Here is a 22,600-nt window from a genome sequence, read left to right as displayed (position 1 = left end):
TTTATGTGCTTTTAGAAAAAATGATTTTTTATACTTGTTTTCAAAGCCCATGTGAATGATCTAAACGAATCTGTTCTTTCCCACTGAAGCTGTAAGTGTATGTGGAACAAAATTGTTTCTTCCTTGTTCAGTGAGAATCTGAAAGTTTTCGTGATTGATCATTGCTTTTACATTTTATGACTTCTTACATATTAGTTCAAAAGGATATGACATCAACAAATGCAGTCTGAAGAGACAAGTAATGACCTAGTACTTTTATGTGTAAAATATCATGTTTACACCATATCAAAGCCAGTAATGTTCATTATTTGCTTGTTTCATTCTTCTTTCTTTCTTTTCTCATCTCTCTCTCTCTCTCTCTCTCTCTCTCTCTCTCTCTCTCTGTGTGTGTGTGTGTGTGTGTGTGTGTGTGTGTGTGTGCGTGTGTGCGTGTGTGCGTGCGTGCGTGCGTGCGTGCGTGTGTGTGTGTGAGAGAGAGAGAGAGAGAGAGAGAGAGAGAGAGAGAGGGGGGGGGGGGGGGGGGGGGAGGGGAGAGATATTTAAATTTCTGATCTCTTTTAATGTATCCTAATGGTCATTTTGTAAGAATTTGTTGGTGGGAGCATGAATGTCTTCTTTCATTTTAAATATATCTAAAAACAAAGATGCTGTAACTTACCAAACGAAACATTGGTATGTTGATAGAGACAATAACAAACACAAACATACACACAAATTTCAAGCTTTTGCAACCCATGGCTGCTTCATCAGGAAAGAGGGAAGGAGAGGGAAAGACGAAAGGATGTGGGTTTTAAGGGAGAGGGTAAGGAGTCATTCCAATCCCGGGAGTGGAAAGACTTACCTTAAGGGGAAAAAGGCACAGGTATACACTCGCAGACACACACACATATCGATCCGCACATATACAGACACAAGCAGACATGTGTAAAGATGTGATATTTCACTCAGTTGATGCAGCCTTATGATGACTGTTGTTTTCAGGCAAAGTGTAAACTGACACTGACTTCTATTTCATGACCATTTTATTCATACATTTAAACATAAAACACAGAATGTCAATAAATATTATGTACTTTGCTTTTCACTAAAGCTCCGGTGTTGGTACCACTTTATAATCTGCATTATTTCATAAACAAGTTATTACCTGAAGTCTTGTACTGGGCTTCTGGGGTAGATATTGTTCTTTTCATTGTGGAAAAAAATTGCTTGCACATGTATGTACACCTGAACATCAACATAACTATTGCTGCAGACTCGCAAAATCATGGAGATTTATGTTGAGAAAGATTCTTATAAAATTGTGAGACTAATTTTGTAATGGAACTTGCCACACAGCTGTCTGTCACACTGTAGGTAAGTTCTGATACAGTTTGTACACTGTCAGCATCAGCTGGAGAGGAAAGTGAAAAGATGTTAAAATTTTCGTTTAATTTCTGAAAATCCTGGAAGTGAATCTTAGATTGTTCACGATGCATGAGATCTGAATTGATTTTTTAATGTCGCCACTTTACTTGTATGGTTTTGTTATATACAGTTACATAGCACCTGAAGATGGGATAAGAGTCCTGATAGCCGAGTAGTGTAAAAGTCTTCATCCTAATAAAGGAACTTAGAAATTAAAAGTGCAGCAGATTTTATTCACCATGACCACCCCAATTAACAGTTATGGATGTCCCATTAAGAGTATAGAATCTTTGATTCTTGGAAAAGATCAGAGAGTGTTTACTGATGCTGTTCAAAATTCCATTTTGCTCCCTTCTTTAAAGATGACAGCTTGCAGAAGTGAGCAGTGTTCCCATATTCCCTAGCTTTCTGTTTCACATTGAGAGTTTCATCTTAAACCCCCATTTCACCCTGATTAACACTCCAACAGGTATATAATTGACATTGCTGACATATTCCTCTCTGCCTCCAACTATCCAATTGTACATATTCCTTTTCTAGCATTTTAGGAAGTGGATTATGAAGGATTCAGTTGATAACAGTTAATGGTGGATAACAGATTGAATTGTTTAGTACTCAAATTGTCACTCCTTCTAAACCAGTTCAAATTAAACTTTCTAGTAATGTTCCATATGCCACAATACAAAATTAACTGCTTCACTCTGAAACTTTTGATACAGTTCTAATGTGGTACAAATAGACTGAACATATTTTCGACATCATCCAAACACACGTCTGAATGTGTCTGCATCTAAGAAAGCGACCGATATAGTCTGACTGACATATTACACCAAGCACACACACGATAACAACAATGACAATATGAATTCACAACCATTGTCAGTGGGCAAATATTAATTTTAACTGCAGGAGACAGTTCCAATCAGCTGTAGCTGTGTTAATATGATACTCAGTCTGTGGTAATAGTAAACAGTAAACTTACAAAAAAAGTCAAAACCTAACAAATATTATGATGTGCGAGGATATAGATCCTCACACATCCCCTCAGACTTGAAAAAATAAATTTCTGCTGGAAGTGTATGGAAACTTAGTTTCATTCTGAAATGAATGAAAAAATGGCCCCAGCAGACAGGAAAGGAACAATAGTGTAAGACTAACAGACAATAAATTAAAAAACAAAGGTGATGTGACTTACCAAATGAAAGTGCTGGCAGGTCGACAGACACACAAACAAACACAAACATACACACAAAATTCAAGCTTTCGCAACAAACTGTTGCCTCATCAGGAAAGAGGGAAGGAGAGGGAAAGACGAAAGGATGTGGGTTGTAAGGGAGAGGGTAAGGAGTCAATCCAATCCCGGGAGCGGAAAGACTTACCTTAGGGGGAAAAAAGGACGGGTATACAATCGCGCACACACACACACACACACACACACACACACACACACACATCCATCCACACATATACAGACACAAGCAGACATATTTAAAGACAAAAAGTTTGGGCAGAGATGTCAGTCGAGGCAGAAGTCCAGAGGCAAAGATGTTGTTGAATGACAGGTGAGGTATGAGTGGCGGCAACTTGAAATTAGCGGAGATTGAGGCCTGGTGGATAACGGGAAGAGAGGATATATTGAAGAGCAAGTTCCCATCTCCGGAGTTGGGATAGGTTGGTGTTAGTGGGAAGTATCCAGATAACCCGGACGGTGTAACACTGTGCCAAGATGTGCTGGCCGTGCACCAAGGCATTTTTAGCCACGGGGTGATCCTCATTACCAACAAACACTGTCTGCCTGTGTCCGTTCATGCGAATGGACAGTTTGTTGCTGGTCATTCCCACATAGAATGCGTCACAGTGTAGGCAGGTCAGTTGGTAGATCACGTGGGTGCTTTCACACGTGGCTCTGCCTTTGATCGTGTACACCTTCGTAATGGAGGTACGCCAACCTATTCATGGGTCGCTTAGAGGAAGCCTTCTTGGTTACCCAGGCCTGCCAACCCAAAGTTTGGTACATATTTATTGATGACATCTTCATGATCTGGACTCACAGTGAAGAAGAACTCCAGAATTTCCTCTCCAACCTCAACTCCTTTGGTTCCATCAGATTCACCTGGTCCTACTCCAAATCCCATGCCACTTTCCTTGATGTTGACCTCCACCTGTCCAATGGCCAGCTTCACACGTCCGTCCACATCAAACCCACCAACAAGCAACAGTACCTCCACGACAGCTGCCACCCATTCCACATCAAACGGTCCCTTCCCTACAGCCTAGGTCTTCGTGGCAAACGAATCTGCTCCAGTCCGGACTCCCTGAAGCACTACACCAACAACCTGACAACAGCTTTTACATCCCACAACTACCCTCCCGACCTGGTACAGAAGCAAATAACCAGAGCCACTTCCTCATCCTCTCAAACCCAGAACCTCCCACAGAAGAACCACAAAAGTGCCCCACTTGTGGCAGGATACTTTCCGGAACTGGATCGGATTCTGAATGTGGCTCTCCAGCAGGGATACGACTTCCTCAAATCCTGCCCTGAAATGAGATCCATCCTTCATGAAATCCTCCCCACTCCACCTAGAGTGTCTTTCCGCCGTCCACCTAACCTTCGTAACCTCTTAGTTCATCCCTATGAAATCCCCAAACCACCTTCCCTACCCTCTGGCTCCTACCCTTGTAACCGCCCCCGGTGTAAAACCTGTCCCATGCACCCTCCCACCACCACCTACTCCAGTCCTGTAACCCGGAAGGTGTACACGATCAAAGGCAGAGCCACGTGTGAAAGCACCCACGTGATCTACTAACTGACCTGCCTACACTGTGACGCATTCTATGTGGGAATGACCAGCAACAAACTGTCCATTCGCATGAATGGACACAGGCAGACAGTGTTTGTTGGTAATGAGGATCACCCTGTGACTAAACATGCCTTGGTGCACGGCCAGCACATCTTGGCACAGTGTTACACCGTCTGGGTTATCTGGATAGTTCCCACTAACACCAACCTATCCGAACTCTGGAGATGGGAACTTGCTCTTCAATATATCCTCTCTTCCCGTTATCCACCAGACCTCAATCTCTGCTAATTTCAAGTTGCCACCACTCATACCTCACCTGTCATTCAACATCATCTTTGCTTCTGCACTTCTGCCTCGACTGACATCTCTGCCCAAACTTTTTGTCTTTAAATATGTCTGCTTGTGTCTGTATATGTGTGGATGGATATGTGTGTGTGTGCGCGAGTGTATACCCGTCCTTTTTTCCCCCTAAGGTAAGTCTTTCCGCTCCCGGGATTGGAATGACTCCTTACCCTCTCCCTTAAAACCCACATCCTTTCGTCTTTCCCTCTCCTTCCCTCTTTCCTGATGAGGCAACAGTTTGTTGCGAAAGCTTGAATTTTGTGTGTATGTTTGTGTTTGTTTGTGTGTCTGTCGACCTGCCAGCACTTTCATTTGGTAAGTCACATCACCTTGGTTTTTAGATATATTTTTCCTACGTGGAATGTTTCCCTCTATTATAAGACAATAAATTAAAATACACATGCAGTTATAGACGCGTATCAAATGTTGTTACATCAGTAAAGAGCTTCAAAGACAATTACAGAACAATATAAGTGAAAAATCTTTGAAATGTGATGTTCAAGAAAAATATAAGTTACAAAAATACATAAAATAATAATATTTGCAGAATATTTTTACCATATAGAAGTGGCACCAATGAGTGTGAAAGTAACTATTAATCAATAGGCGTATATTAATATGAAAATTTTTAATTCTCTCTCCACAAAATGAAATGCATTCACATAATTAGACACTCAGGAAATATTGTTATTTACATAATGTTATGAACAAAATGATTGAAGATGCTTGTGACATTAAACAACTGTTGACTAATTGTACTGGTACATTGAACTATGTTTTTGACCTACTCTGTAAATGACTCTTTACAAAGAAATTAGTAAGCCTCACATCAACAATTTCTAGTCCTTAACATTAAACAAATTCTTCATATTTAGAAGAGTGTATACTTATAGAGGATCATCATTTAATGAGGTATTATCATTATGGGCAAACATCAATTAATTACTTAGCTGCGTAGTGAGATTAATTATGTAATATTCAAAATGTACACACAAGATGCATTATCTTTCAAACTTCATCAAATAAAATATATTAAAGATTAGTAAGCTCAGAAGGGAATAGAGAATGCAGGGCGGAGATACCTTTGTGACACGCTGGTTACTAGTGAGTTGAGATCAAAAAGTATTGGGAACTTTTATGTTCATTAAAGAACCTTAATTTATTCAACAATATCTACTTTGCGCCCTTTAAAGTAATCCCCCCCTCAGATATCATACACTGGTGCCAGTGCTTTCTCCAGTCTTGGAAGACTTCTGGAAGTCACTTTTCATTATGGTGTTCAGCCCCTTCTGCAATTCTGTTTTTTTCTCATCAGTGGCGGGGGAAACGATTACCTATCATGGTTCTCTTCAGCCTTGCTCATAGAAAGAAGTCACAGTAGGCCATGTCCGTGGAATATGCTGGCTGAGGCAACATAATGGGTTTGTTTTTTGCCAAAAAAATATGAACAAGCATTGAAGTGTGAATAGGAGCATTATTGTTATGCAGTTTCCACAAATGGTTTTGCAGCAATTCTGGTCATTTTCTTTGGATTGCTTCACGCAAATGGAGCATAACATCCAGGTAGTATTCCTTTTTGACTGTACGAGCTGAAGGCAGGATCTATCCATTGTAAATGAAGAAAACGGTGAGAAGGATCTTCACATGATCGAACTCTTCGAATATTTTTTTGGTCTTGTCTCTTCAGGCAGTTCCCATTGGGATGACTGGACTTTCTTTACAAGTTTTGGATTGTTGTTACTTTCATTCAGCAATTCCTGAGTGATGTCTAAGTGACAAAATTCAACAATTTTGGAACAGACTTTGCTACTAAACATTTCATGCCAAAACCACCTGCAAAAATAGCTGTACATGAGCCAAAGGACATACCAAAATCTTCAGCAACCTCTCTGAAGATGATTTGGTAATTCACCAGAATAATTTTCTTTACTTCTTCACCAAACAGAATGTTTCTGTGATGTGTATTAAATGATTTCATAGTACTAAAATTCGCGCCCTGTACACCCCACATCATCACCAGAAGTAATGTGTTCTTCTTGCTATGCTATATACACACAATAGGTAAAAATTCATCATTTTTCATTCCTTATAGTTGTGTAATTTTAATGACCTGCACCTATACAGTAATATAAATTTGTTTTGTTCAAAGAACTATGTGGAGCATTGATTTGAAATGCGTACCATGGAACCTATAGAGGACCTAACTGCAGCATGCTAGCTAGCTGGTAACTGGTCCTGTGTTACACAAAATTTGTCTTCAACATCCCGTTTTTGAAAGTAAAAATTGATCACTCTCAAAAACAGGTATAACCTTTTCACCTGTCAATAATAAACCAAATATACATCAGAAACATGTATACATGGTATAAAAAATTAAAAATTGGATGTATGAAGCCCACAAAGTTAAATTCCTGTTACTTTTTCATCACAGCTTGTAAGCAAATGTAAGTTTGTTCATAAATACCTCAGAATTTTTTGAAACCCAGGTGTGAACACACTTTATGTAGCACTATTTGATTTTAATCATTCAGTTCCCTCATGAGTACTCCACTGTGTAAGAACCTAACCAGCACTTATTCTGTTAAATGCAACTGAAGTCCCACAACATATGTCATATTGATGTGTTTACACATACACTGACCACTGTGCAGCATGTGGTAGATGGACCAGCACTTTCTGTGGAGCCATCATTGGCAGTGCCAGATAGCAGGAAGCATGCCAACTCATGTTGCCATGTGAGCTGACATTGCATTTTTTCTTTGAGTGAGTTGTTTGCCCTTTATGATGTAGTAGTGAATGAGTGACACACATCAGCACCTCTTAAATAAAACAGACAGCAATATCATGTAGAAACAATACTCACATTTCCCGTGCAGCCATACATGTAAAGACTCAGCACATGCAAAGTAGCTTGGTGCAGTACAAAAACATAATTTTATTACACACTATCATTGGGAGACTATTATATTCTACCACTGGTAGGATTCTCCAACAGCCCACTACACACTCAGTTATGATAGATGAGACAGACAATGAATTTCTATACAAATTGAAGTTTTGCAAGCCATCAGAAGCTGTTAATCACTTGACAGTAACCATGAAGTTTCTTCCACTTCACTGTCCAGTCACCTTTTGTCTTCTTCTTTCAAACATTAGCATACAGTCTTCTTCTCAGACTATTTTGAGATCCAGTGTTCCACTTTAATTTCTTCTCCAAAACTGTCGTGAAGTTCCAATCCCCATCCCAATCCTTTGATAAATATTCAGCTGGGAACATTGTTTCAAGTTCTGGAGATGTCTTACATTTTTCCGTACTGTGCTCGCTCAAGAAGTAGTCACAAATATACAAGTGTTGTGCACAACTGCGAATCTTATCTGACTCGTTACCAATCTATGAACATGAAATTTTAACTTATTCATCGATAGTGAAATTATCGATCATTACGTTGGTGTAGCAGTATTCATTGTAGCTTTCTTACATTAACAAGTCAATATCCTTGTGGATCAAACTTCAATCTTTGTCACCATTGCAGTTATGTTTGACCTTGTCCAGTTGACTCAGCTCCTTAATATTAATTTCAAGATCAGAAGAATGTCATTCTATGAGGCATATTCAGGAAGTAAGTGTACTGTGACAGTAATGCACCGTGGTTTTATTGTTTTCTGAGGGCTGGCAACACTGTATGGTAGAGGGGGATCCCCTGACCAGAGCATGGAACATGGTAGTATGTAAAACCATTTTGTAGTGTCCAGTTGTGTAAACGTTGTCGGTAAGAAACCCCCACAAGTGCGAGCTCATCCATTTCTTACTACAAATTTTTTTAATAAATCAGAACGGTTTACAACAAAGGTGTTATGAAGAGAACAGCTGTTTTAAATTGGTGAAGGGAACTTAGTGCAGGCAGGACAAATGTTCATGATGAACAGAGGAGTGAAAGACCTTCAGTTTTGATTGATTAGTTATTGCTTAAAATTAATGACATTGTCTGTGAAGATTTCCAATTGACAGTGGATGAAATTTTTGCAGTGTTTCCACAACTCTCGAGAACTCTCTTAAATGAGAAATCACAGGAATGCTGGGATACTGGAAACTGCACAAGATGTATCCCAAAACAGCTGACACAACAGCATGGGAAAAATTGGATCAGAAGTGCCCACAAATTTCTTGAGCGACTTAATTGGAAGGTGAGAATTTTTTGAGCTCTATTGTGACAGCAGATGAAACACAAGTGGCTCATTACACATCTGAGACAAAAAGACAGCTGTCACAGCTGAGTCACACCAATTCCCCACCTGTAAAAAATCCAAAGCCACAATTTTGGGCAAAAATCATGATCTCAGTATTTTGGGACCAAAAAGGCACCATTCTGGTCAAATTGCTTCTTCCAGGAAACCACCAGTGTGCAACAATACTGTGTGACCCTAAAAAACTCAAAAGGAGCATTAAAACCAAAGGAGGGGAATGCTGGCAAGAAGAGTATATTTCATGCATGACAGTGCCCATCCTCACACACCCTTAACCACCAATGTGCCCTTGGACTAATTTGTTCAGGATTTTTTGAATCACTCCCATATTCCTCTGACTTGGCAGCTTCAAATTATCATCTTTTCACCTACCTGAAGGCACGCATGCATGCTGCCCCCCACGCACCCATATTCTCCTGACATGTGACGTGACATCTTCGGATTATCATTTTTCCACCTCCCTGAGGGTGCAAACTAGTGGAATTAAATTTTCAACTGATTCTAGGTGCAGAAAGAGGTCCTGAAGTGGGGGGGGGGGGGGGGGGGGGCGGCAGGGGCATTTAGCAGGAAAGTTCTTTGAGGAGGGCACAAAGAAGCTTGTCAAGGCTCACCACATGCATTGAATGGGATTGCAATTATGTGGAGAAATAGTCAAGTGCATCTATAATATCTTGTATATTTTTCAATAACATTTTTCCTATATATATATATATATATATATATATATATATATATATATATATATATATATATATATATATATATATATATATATATATATATATATATATATATATTAAAAAAATACAGTTACTTTCTGAACATGCCACTTACATCAGAAGTTGGCTTGTGTCTGACTTACTTTAATCACGATTTTTGCATAATAACAATTACATCATGAATGATTGTACTTGATTCAGTAACATGATGAACTTCTTGTTATGGTACTATTAATTGGGACTGAACTTCAGCCATCTAAGATATTTTCTCTTCAGAACGGTGTTTAGTGTCTCGTTCAGTATTTGTCGATCCTATAAGCCCATTTTTCAAATCTGTGAATAACTCTTGCAAGTCATTATGAATATCTGTTACATGTTTTTCCAACATGTCATGCATTTCATGTTTGAATCTCTCTCTGCCTTCAATTTTTGATTATCTGCCTTCAATTCTTGATGATTATCATCTAGTTTTTTGTTTGAATTTGGTCAGAAAATAAAAGATGTAGAAAATGAAAAGGGAGTGAAGAAAGGAATAGTTACCGAGGAGAAATGGAGAGGCTGGAGAAATTAACGTAAATTAAGGTCAGTTGAGTGGCAAGAACCAAGGATTTGTAGCGCCACTTCCCAACTGCAGAGTTCTGAGAAACTAGTGTCTGGGGGAATAATTCAAATGGCACGTGTGGTGAAACATGCACCAAGTCTGAGTGTTATATTGTAGTGTGTGCTCTGCAACAGGATATTGGGTGTTGCCAGTATACACCCTCTAGCTATACCCATTTACCCTAACTGATAACTTGGCAGTAGTCATGCCATTGTAAAAGGCCAAACAGTGTTTACATAACAGCTGGTACATGACATGTCGTTCCACATCTCTCTCTTCCTTTAATAGCATATGTTTTGCTAGTTACAGGGCTGATATTGGTGGTGGTAGAAGGGTGCATAGAGCAAGGCTTACAGGGGGGTTGGTCACAGGGATAGGAGGTGTAGGGTAGGGAAATTGGTGCAGGAGTGTAGGGTCTGACAAGGATATTGTGGAGATTATGAGAGAGACAAAAAGCTATTCGAGGTGTGATGGGAAAAATATTGGACAGAATGGACCTCATTTAAGGGCTTGATTTTAGCAGATTGCAAATTTGACAGCAATTTTCTTTCTCAAGTCCACTTACTTTGCTCCTATGCGATGCTTTCATGTTTTTGTGTGTTTGTTTTTCACTAAACTGTACTAATCAACTTTTACTGCCAGTTCCTGCATTAGTTTCTCTGCCAAATACAGTAGATTGTCTCCTCCAATGACTTCCTCTTTCGGTTTCCCCTATTTTTAAAATTTTGTCTGTTTTCACTACTTCCCCAGAAAAAGCTCAGACAGTGCAGTGCGAAAATGTAGATAGTTTATTATGGTTACAGAGACGTTGCATCAGAGAAAAAGAAACTTATCACGAATCAGGCAAAGTTAATGAAAATCTGCAAAAGCCAAAAACACTCTGTTAGCAGATCAAAGATCTGCCTATGGTAAAAGGGCATAGTGGTATGAGGCTTCCTCCATACCACTAATTTCAATGCAAATGAAATCATATTTAATCAGCCAAATTAACCATTTTTATAAGAGATTGGTGCATAGGTTCACTTCGTTTTTGTTTTGCATTTGGTTATTCTGGTTGCTAGGATTTATTTATCAATTGTCATTTTTTCTTTGCAGTGCATTGTTGCTGTTTGAGTTTGCATATTACCATTTTGTCATTTGGAGACAGTGAATGTAGCTGTGGACTCTAGAAAATGGAATGCCAATAGGAGAAATTGGAACATTCCCGACATATTCTTCTGCTGAAGTTCAGTAGAGGGATGATAGCAGCGGAGCCAGCCAGAAACATTTGTGACGTGTGTGGAGATAATACTATTGGACAGAGGCTGGCAAGAAACTGGTTCTCTCATTTTAAGGAGGATCATTTTTGACATTATTGGCTCTCCACATTCAGGAATCTTCAGGGTTTGATGAAGATCATTCTAAACACATTAATTCACAGTCATACATGTCAGTATACATGAGAACTGGAAAATGTGATGAACTGTGATCATTCCACCATCGTGCAACATCTGGATGTAGTGGGGGAGATTCAAAAATTTGGTGCATGGGTTCTGCATGCTCTCAGCCAAAATAAGAAAAACAGTGGGTAACCATATGGGCATCTGTTTGCCCGTCATCAGTTGGTTTGTGAACAATGCCAACCATTCTCATCCATTACTAGCATCTTTATGCTAACATATTTACTGCCAGTAACTCAGATGTCTTGCCGGCACAATCCAAGAATGACAACCAGGAATACTGCATGAAGTGATGCTACTCCACAACAGTACCCACACGCATTCTGCTAGTCTGACAAGACACTATACAGGAGCTGGGTTAGGAAGTCATTTCGCAGCCACTTCGCCTGAGCTTTCACTGTCATACTTTCACCTTTTTCTCTCTCTATCAAACAGCCTTTAAGGAACTTCCCTTTCAGATGAAAATGCGCTCCAAACAAGGTTCAATGTGTTATTTGTCTCAAAACCACACGATTTCAATAATCACAAAATCAAAAAGTTACCCCAGCATTGGCAAACCATTGTAAATAGTGACAGTGAATGTGTTTTTGATGACTGTGTATCTGTTGTGTTTATTAAATTTATAGAAAAATGTTACAAACTTACGCACAAACCAAATAGCTTCAAAGGGGGACATTATGGTCAGCTCTAATGTGGTGGCACTGTTAACAAATGTGCCTACCAAAGACTACTTTCAAAGTGCTGTAGTCAAGTTACTTAGGCACACATCAACCTATTTTTTTCTATAACAGTCAGTATTATGATCAACAGATGGTGTTGTGACAGGAAGCCCATTAAGTCCAGCAGTTGCAAATCAGTTCGTGGGAAAGTTCAAAGACATCTCCTTAGATACACCTCAACTGTATTTAATGGGAACATCCTGTTAACTACAAAATTAGCAAAAGAAAACTCTTTGCCCTTTCTCAATGTTATTGCCCACTGCAAATGCAATTTCTTCAACATCCACATTCCTGAAGGTTCTTCATTATGAGAAATGGAAACATGGTGAATAAATGAAAATAATGTAGGACATGAACAGTACAAATCTTGTCACACCTCCTTAGGGAAAATAAAACTTTACTTCTGTCTGCAAACTCCCCATCCATGTGGCACATGTGGTATTCAGCCCACCAGAAGCTCTCAGGTCAGCCAGCCTGGCCTCCTAAGAATAAACTTTCTCTATTAGATGTCAGTGTGATGCTCTGATTGCCTCTCTGTGTTTTGTCATCTATAGCAGGTGCACATTGGGTATCACATGATCAGTGCTTTTGGAATGCAGGTTCAGTGTCTACCAAAATGCTCACCTATCTGTGTGTGGGATGATTTTCTTAACTAAATCAAGTGGATTGTGCAAAATTATTTTTAGTACCTGCTATAAATTTCAGGTTCATGTATCAGTGCTGCACTGAGGCAGCAAAGTGTTTAAAGATAGCAGACTGTGTTCTGGCTGCGTCAAAGAGTTTTATCTGTGTTTTACACTGAAATACCATTAAGGTCTATGGGATCAGTATGATGTTCAGTTAGCAGGGATGTGAGAGAGTTGGAATTAAGTTTGACAAAAACAATTATTGAAAAATTTTTGGTGCCAATTGTTAGACGGTTTCTCAAAATATTCACCTTTGAAATTTATGCACATTTGTACACATTGTAACCAGTTCTGTAAAGAGTTTTTCCACACTATTGTTGGTATCTTAAAAACAATGTTTTGGAAGAATTGAACAGGTTCCTGAGGTAATGAAAATTGCTGTACACGCTTTGTCTGAGCTACCGTTGTGTATAAAATAATTGACAGTTTTTAAAATAATTGTAATGTCACATCTTAGTAGTGCCATCTTGTGGCTGTTCATAAAAAAATTAAAAGATAATCATCGTAAGAGTCAAAATTGTCCCAGGTTAGTGGGGCTTATTGGAGTGTGTAATAAAAATACTGTAATGTTAAAATTGTATCCACTTCAAGAAAGAAGCCTTGCAAAAGCATACCCAGAAAACTGAAAGAAATGCATCTGCATCCATTCTATGTACATCTGACACTGCTTCAATAATTCTTTCCATGGCAATATAATTCTGCAAAACTCCTCATCAAGATATAATAAAAACAGTCAGCTCCATTATCAAGAAAAATTGTATATTTTCTTACGTCCTCTCCTGCCATCTGCACACCACACACTTTTCATTTCAATAGACTTGCTCTCTACAGTCATAATGTATCACTAATCGTTTTCAAACCATTAAAAGCGCAGAAATTAATACAAATGAGAAAAAATGTGTATACACTTGTAGCATTGGGAAATCATGTTAAATTTCAACTTTTCACTCTTTTATTTCCTCCTGTTTTTATCTTCTCTCTCTCTCTCTCTCTCTCTCTCTCTCTCTCTCTCTCTCTCTCTCACACACACACACACACACACACACACACACACAGGCACGCGCATACTCGCGCGCCCACTATCAGCCTCCCCCCCCCCCCCCCCCCCCCCCCGCCTCCCCCTCCCCTGTGGATATAAGAAGCCATATTTTACCCCAATCAAAATTTTTGCTCTCTCTGATGACTTTGTTCTGAAAGGAGCATTAAACACTAATATTATTCCTTTAGAATTACCAAACCTTTAATGGCATGTATATCCTGAAATGTGATGACCAAAACGTGATTTCTTTTCCACCCATAGTCTTGCATGAGCTTCACAAATCTAGAGAAAACTCTGATGAGCCCTACCATTGATAAACCATCCTTGAAGGTAAACATGTCTTGAAATTTAGATCCTCAACGATCAGCAGTCATTGACACCACAGTGACCCCCCTTTCCACCAGGACACTAAGCAGTTTTGCTTTTGCAATGCAAATACAAGCAAATTCCACTGACTTGAATACTCAAAAATAGCTTACCATAGTTATTTTGAATCTGTCATTAGATGTTGTTGTTGTGGTCTTCAGTCCTGAGACTGGTTTGATGCAGCTCTCCATGCTACTCTATTCTGTGTAAGCTTCTTCATCTCCCAGTACCTACTGCAACCTACATCCTTCTGAATCTGCTTAGTGTATTCATCTCTTGGTCTCCCTCTACAATTTTTACCCTCCACACTGCCCTCCAATACTAAACTGGTGATCCCTTGATGCCTCAGAACATGTCCTCCCAACCGATCCCTTCTTCTAGTCAAGTTGTGCCACAAACTCCTCTTCTCCCCAATTCTATTCAATACCTCCTCATTAGTTATGTGATCTACACATCCAATCTTCAGCATTCTTCTGTAGCACCACATTTCGAAAGCTTCTATTCTCTACTTGTCCAAACTATTAATCGTCCATGTTTCGCTTCCATACATGGCTACACTCCATACAAATACTTTCAGAAACGACTTCCTGACACTTAAATATATACTCGATCTTAACAAATTTCTCTTCTTCAGAAATGCTTTTCTTGCCATTGCCAGTCTACATTTTATATCCTCTCTACGTCGACCATCATCAGTTATTTTGCTCCCCAAATAGCAAAACTCCTTTACTACTTTAAGCGTCTCATTTCCTAATCTAATTCCCTCAGCATCACCCGACTTAATTCGACTACATTCCATTATCCTCATTTTGCTTTTGTTGATGTTCATCTTATATCCTCCTTTCAAGACACTCTCCATTCCGTTCAACTGCTCTTCTAAGTCCTTTGCTGTCGCTGACAGAATTACAATGTCATCGGCGCACCTTAAAGTTTTTATTTCTTTTCCATGGAATTTAATACCTACTCCGAATTTTTCTTTTGTTTCCTTTACTGCTTGTTCAATATACAGATTGAAAAACATTGGGGAGAGGCTACAACCCTGTCTCACTCCCTTCCCAACCACTGCTTCCCTTTCATGTCCTTCGACTCTTATAACTGCCATCTGGTTTCTATACAAATTGTAAATAGCTTTCCGCTCCCTGTATTTTACCCCTGCCACCTTCAGAATTTGAAAGAGAGTATTCCAGTCAACATTGTCGAAAGTTTTCTCTAAGTCTACAAATGCCAGGAACATAGGTTTGCCTTTCCTTAATCTAGCTTCTAAGATAAGTCGTAGGGTCAGTATTGCCTCACGTGTTCCAATATTTCTACGGAATCCAAACTGATCTTCCCCGAGGTCGGCTTCTACTAGTTTTTCCATTCGTCTGTAAAGAATTCATGTTAGTATTTTGCAGCTGTGATTTATTAAACTGATAGTTCGGTAATTTTCACATCTGTCAACACCTGCTTTCTTTGGGATTGGAATTATTATATTCTTCTTGAAGTCTGAGGGTATTTCACCTGTTTCATACGTCTTGCTCACCAGATGGTAGTTTTTTGTCAGGACTGGCTCTCCCAAGGCTGTCAGTAGTTCTAATGGAATGTTGTCTACTCCCAGAGCTTTGTTAAGACAGGTCTTTCAGTGCTCTGTCAAACTCTCCACGCAGTATCGTATCTCCCATTTCATCTTCATCGACATCCTCTTCCATTTCCATAATATTGTCCTCAAGAACATCGCCCTTGTATAGACCCTCTATATACTCCTTCCATCTTCCTGCTTTCCCTTCTTTGCTTAGAACTGGATTTCCATCTGAGCTCTTGATATTCATGCAGGTGGTTCTCTTTTCTCCAAAGATCTCTTTAATTTTCCTGTAGGCAGTATCTATCTTACCCCTAGTGAGATAAGCCTCTACATCCTTACATTTGTCCTCTAGCCATCCCTGCTTAGCCATTTTGCCTTCCTGTTGATCTCATTTTTGAGACGTTTGTATTCCTTTCTGCCTACTTCATTTAATGCATTTTTATATTTTCTCCTTTCATCAATTAAATTCAATATTTCTTCTGTTACCTACGAATTTCTACTAGCCCTCGTCTTTTTACCCACTTGATTCTCTGCTGCCTTCACCACTTCATCCCTCAAAGCTACCCATTCTTCTTCTACTGTATTTCTTTCCCCCATTCTTGTCAATTGTTCCCTTATGATCTCCATGAAACTTTGTTCAACCTCTGATTTAGTCAGTTTATCCAGGTCCCATCTCCTCAAATTCCCACCTTTTTGCAGTTTCTTCAGTTTTAATCTACAGTTCATAACCAATAGATTGTGGTCAGAGTCCACATCTGCCCCTGGAAATGTCTTACAACTTAAAATCTGGTTCTTAAAGCTCTGTCTTACCATTATATAATCTATCTGATACCTTCTAGTATCTCCAGGATTCTTCCATGTATACAACCCTTCTTTTATGATTCTTGAACCAAGAGTTAGCTATGATTAGGTTGTGCTCTGTGCAAAATTCTACCAGGCGGCTTCCTCTTTTGTTTCTTACCCCAAATCCATACTCACCTACTATCTTTCCTTCTCTCCCTTTTCCTACTGACGAATTCCAGTTACCCATGACTATTAAATTTTCATCTCTCTTCACTATCTGAATAATTTCTTTTATTTCATCATACATTTCTTCAATTTCTTCGTCATCTGCAGAGCTTGTTGGCATATAAACTTGTACTACTGTGGTAGGCGTGGGCTTCGTATCTATCTTGGCCACAATAATGTGTTCACTATGCTGTTTGTAGTAGCTTACCCGCATTCCTATTTTCCTATTCATTATTAAACCTACTCCTGCATTACCCCTATTTGATTTTGTGTTTATAACCCTGTAGTCACCTGACCAGAAGTCTTGTTCCTCCTGCCAACGAACTTCACTAATTCCCACTATATCTAACTTTAACCCATCCATTTCCCTTTTTAAATTTTCTAACCTACCTGCCCAATTAAGGGATCTGACATTCCACGCTCCGATCCATAGAACGCCAGTTTTCTTATTCCTGATAACGACATCCTCTCGAGTAGTCCCCGCCCGTAGATCCTAATGGGGGACTAGATATGGGATAATTTTCTGGGGAAGTTCAGGTAGTGTATCTCGAAAACTGAAACTACAAAATAAAATGGTTCGACATGTGTGTACTGCACACCAAATAGATTCTTGTCTCCCATTATTTCGGAAACTACAAATCCTAGCTGTTCCCTCCATATACATTCATGAAATCATAATTTTCCTACACATCAGAAAGTAATTATTTGAGGAGAATCATTTTAACCATACAAATAACACAAGAAATAAAAATAATTTTATGCTGCCCACACACCTGTTGAAATTATATGCATTGACTCCACAGTATATGGGTATGACAATATATAACAAGTTAATGGGCAAAAATGTCTTTAATATGTAGCCAGAATTTTAAAAATGAGGCTGCAGCAGATTCTGAGGAAAAAATGCTGCTATTCAAAAGAATAATTTATAGAGGATGAAATGATCATTTGAGCAAGGGGTAATTAAGTGTTAGATTTTATTGTATGCATGTATAACAAAATTGTATAGTAATAATAATAATAATAATAATTATTATTATTAATTATGTTGTCTGTTTATTATTATTACTATTATTATTATGTTGTCTGTTAATATCAGCTGTTCTTTGTTTATGGTGAAATTTTACCACAGTTTGATGAGTCTCCTGTACCTGAATCAAATGATTTAGATTATGTACATTATGAGACAAGTAAACCAAAATTCACAATTCATAAAGGCAAGTGGCTTCTTGCATGTGTCTCCCCCCCCCCCCTCCCCCACCTCCCTTTTCCCTCCATTTCACGATCACAGTGTTAAATATAAGCTGTTGCTTGTACCATACCCAGTTATCCTTGCTGGGCCTAAATTTCAGAGGCTTTCTTTTGTAGTTTTTTACACATAAAGGTGTAGCCTCCACCTCTCTCTCCAACCATGCAGTGACTTGTGTATTGTTTTTAACTGTCAAATCAAGAGAGGAGCTTGATTTTTTAGGGTTCCATGCCGAAATCTGCAAAAACAGAACTCTTACAGGATTGCTTTGTTTCCTGTCTCTCTTAATTGTTAAGAACCCATTTCTAAAGAATGAGTACTTGTATTAAGTTCAAATTAATGTCACATATTAAAATCTATGGTCCCTTGGTGGTGTAAAAAATTTTAAAATTCTAAGGCAGTGAAATTAACGGATACGGCTATTTATGTCACGTATTTTGATACTTGGAAACTCGCTCATCAAAATCAACAGGGTAGGTCTTTTTGATGTAAAATCGTGAAATGTGGCAAGAAGCAAGGTTTCACAGTTCGAGTTAAGGAAAACATCCGAAAATCATTGATTTTTTTATTATATAACATAGAAAAATATTTTTTTGTCATTTTTATCCATCTGGCTGCTTAAATGTCTGTTTGTCCTTTTTCTCTAGAACAGCTTGGCATGCCAAGTTCAAATTTGTCACATACTGAGGTCTATGGTCCCATGGCAGGGTAAAAATTTAAACTTCAAAGTCAATTCAGTGAAAAAGTATGACCATTTTGTGTCCCATATTTTGAAACTCGGAAACTCACTCGTACCTATAGGGTATTATCTGTTGACCTACTACAGTGAAATTTGGCAAGAAGCAAGGTTTCATAGTACAAGTAAGGGAAAAATCCGAATTTGTTAATTTGTAATTGTTTACCCAAAATAATATCTCTCTTGTAATTTGTCATCCAACTGCAAACTTGAAATTAAAACATTCTCAGAATCCCTGGGACGATATCTCGCAAGTATCAATGTCAATAACAGGCTAAAACCATCAGTGTCCTTGATTCTCAGAATAGATAAACTGTCTAGGTACATAATTAAATTTGTACACAACCCTCAGTGCGGTTGTCATACTCACATCTTGCCAATTTATTTAGATATGAGCAGCTACAAGACTATGCATTTGTTTTTGTGAACTTTACATAGTGTGTGCAAGTATTTACTGTATAGAGGCAGGTTTTCATTCTCTGTTGCAGGAGTGCCTCTCAGGAGGAGATGGACTGCAAGCTGCTCAAGGTGGCCGAAACTGTGGATTCTACAGAAGTGCAGGAGCTGCTAAACGCTGGGGCGGACGTGGGGACACGGGATGTGAGGGGGAGGACTGCCCTTCATATTGCCGCAGCAATTCCCATGTACTGTTTGACCTTTCTGGGCTACCTGCTAAAAGCTGGGGCAGATCTGGGGGCAAAGGATGAAAGTGGGAGGACTGCCCTTCACTGTGCAGCTGCCAGTGGACTCAAGAATACCACAGAGTATCTACTGCAGTATGGTGCGTTTGTGGATGTGAGGGACAGGTGGCTGCAAACGCCTCTGCACGCAGCTGCACAGGGAAACTCAGAAATTGTTGGAATCCTAGTGAAAGCTTCTAGTGATGTGAATGCTGCCGACGTGTACGGGTGCACGCCACTACACTTGGCGGCACAGTGGTTCGGCATATCTGCGGTACGGGCACTGCTGAATGCCGGTGCAGACAAAAATATTAGGAACAATGAAAGGGAGGCACCCAGGGATGTTGCTGACCGGTATAAAAGAGAACACTTGCTAGCCTTACTGAAGTGAACCTCACCTCCTTACAAGGACATGCGTAAAATGAAACTTACATATACGCTCTTCACTTTTGTCACAGAAGCCATGTGCAAGTAGCAATAGGAATGTGGGCTGGTTGTACAGGATATCCCAAACCTGCTATCACAATTGTACAGACAGTAGATTATGCTATAAGGAAGTAATGGTTGGAAACTTAACTTTGCTTCAGAAACATCTGGCCCTTTTCTTAACCTCAACAGCTTGTGAGTTCACCACATAGGCAACTGAAAATTGCAATTGGTACGATTTTCTTATTATAGTTAGATCGACAAAAGATGGTGATTTGCACAGCTCGAGACTAGGACGGGGAGCGCATTGTTGCCTGTTCCAAGCAATGTTTGCGGTAAGTGCATACACTTGCTCTGCACTTGAAAAAAGTGTGTGTACTGCAAATTATGTCCCTCACATGCTTATGCAAAATTTGTTGCTTACCACTGCAATCAGCCTTGACAACTTGCAACAAATGGAGTAAAAATTTTATAACCAATGCACTATGATCATGTTCAATGCAGTGGCTAAGACATTCACAACAGAGTGCTGAGAACACTACTGAATACTCATTGGCTGTCGGGGAATACGTGACATAGATGCACAGAACAAGCCTGAACTCAACCACCATCTTTTGTGTCTCCAACTATAGTCATTCTTTATACACTTTCATAAAATATTTGGACTCAGAAATAAAAAAAAAGTAACAGCTAAGTGTTGTAAGAGTAGAAGCCATGGCCTTTTTTAAAGTGGCTGTTTCTATATTAATATACATATACAGTAATGGAGTAGTTCCCAAAATGATCATTGCGATTAGATTAACCAACAGACATAATTTGTTGTTGGTATGATTTGCAGAAATACCTGTACCCTGAAGTCTGTCTTTAGGATGGGATCTACCAAATGTGATGTGTGCGCAATTGAATCAGAGCTCGTAGAGATCAGTTTACAAACAGGTAGTTGCCATTAAATTATGTGCAAGGGAATATTCACCATAAATTATCCCTGTTCACCTCAACTTTTTCATTAGAAGCTACAGATCATGCAAGAACTGAAGGATAGTCATTGATTGCAATTGGCACTATACACAAATGAAGAGTACCACAAATTTACAGACAAGCTGTGTGTGTCAGTGGAAGTCCATTGTCTCACAGCTTGCCTTAACAGATTAAAATATCTTCCTGAGCAGACATTAATGCTAATGGCGAACATGAATGCTGTTACTACAACTGTGAATTGATATTATGCTGTCCAGTTTCATCACATTGAGTCTTCAGTCTTAACCTTTAAAAAATAATAGGAAGACTACACAGAACTTTCAGATTTGCACAAACTTGACAACTCTTTGTTCCAGTAGAAGAGAGGGTATGACACAGAACAAGGTAATTAATGGCAGGTGCATAACTGTTTGGGATCCAAACCAACTGAACATTACTATGTAATTAAGGTCAGCAAATTAGTCCAGATGTGGTTTTGTTGTTTTGTGTTGTTATCTACAGAATGTGATGTACACAGCTTGGCCAAGGACATGGAATTAATTTTGACAATACATTTATGAAGTAGTTCATTTTATCTAAGTTGAATATTGTTCTAAACACTGGAGAAGTTTAATGGCGGGTTATATGAAAGCTTACACAGATGGCACTGCCTTTCACAGGGATAGTTGGCAAAAATTATTGTATTTTAAGAGCAGTTTTATATACCCATTGACTGCTGCAGACATGCACTTAGTGCCTTGTGACTGGGCCACTACCAGGTGGAGATGTTCAACAGCCTACCTCTTCCTGTGCTAAATGTTTTGGGAGTGCTGCCGTTGATGACCATTTTTCACTCTGTTTACCCCACTGGTGCCCTACATCCAGCCAGTACTGGATTGGGGCTGATTTGGCACTTACCGTACCTTTATATAGGCTATTATTATGATGGGGTCACCACTCCCATAGACATTTCAAAGCTACTCCCAGCTGATCTATGGTATCTGGCGAAAACCTGGTATGAGAGCAAAATTATACATATAAGTAACATGCTCAAATTTGTGTAATAATTCATTCATATTTTCAGGATGGTCAGTTCTCTCATTTTAAAACTTTAACTGCCTAGAATCAAGGTCAGTTCTCTCTCCCTGGTTTCTCATAAAATACATCACAATATTCTCATAAAATTCCGTTAACTCTTCCTTCTGCCCTTCTGAGTTTGCTTTTAGCAGTCTATAGTATCCAGCATCTACTTGATCTGCCTCAATGTAAATTTCATCATCTTTAAAGTAACCCCTCTCATCTGCATGAACTACTTACTTGATCTGATTGGTACTGTTTGTAGAGTTTAGCATTAACAACTTTTTTTGACAAGTAGTTCAGTAAAACCCAGCTGTTCCTTTGTCCAGTGCAATCACACCTTTGCTTTTACAACCCAAACCATTACTGTAACAATGTTCTCATTCTGAAATGACAAGAAATCCCTGAATACATTTTAAACTCAAGTATCATTTGTATCTTCAAAACTATACTGTATTACCCAGTAGCTCCCCTGATCTTAACTCCAATTACAGGTTATTAAACAGAACTTGAACTATGTTTAATTCTGTCTTTGAAATTTT

The 22,600-nt window shown here is 39.0% G+C and overlaps 1 protein-coding gene across 1 annotated transcript in view; it reads left to right on the top strand.

Annotated features, from left to right (window-relative positions):
• LOC124551315 (serine/threonine-protein phosphatase 6 regulatory ankyrin repeat subunit A-like) overlaps nucleotides 1-21,530 on the top strand; it is a 95,824-nt gene extending 74,294 nt beyond the window's left edge. The window contains exon 5 of the mRNA XM_047126325.1: nucleotides 19,407-21,530. Coding sequence (XP_046982281.1) covers nucleotides 19,407-19,989 — 583 coding nt within the window. The 3' untranslated portion in view covers nucleotides 19,990-21,530. The remainder of the gene's footprint in view (nucleotides 1-19,406) is intronic.
• Nucleotides 21,531-22,600: the final 1,070 nt, after the last annotated feature.

Source organism: Schistocerca americana, chromosome 9 (assembly GCF_021461395.2).
Source record: "Schistocerca americana isolate TAMUIC-IGC-003095 chromosome 9, iqSchAmer2.1, whole genome shotgun sequence".
Taxonomy (NCBI): domain Eukaryota; kingdom Metazoa; phylum Arthropoda; class Insecta; order Orthoptera; family Acrididae; genus Schistocerca; species Schistocerca americana.
The sequence above is the reverse complement of the archived record's forward strand: the minus strand, read 5'-3'. Positions and strand labels throughout refer to the sequence as shown.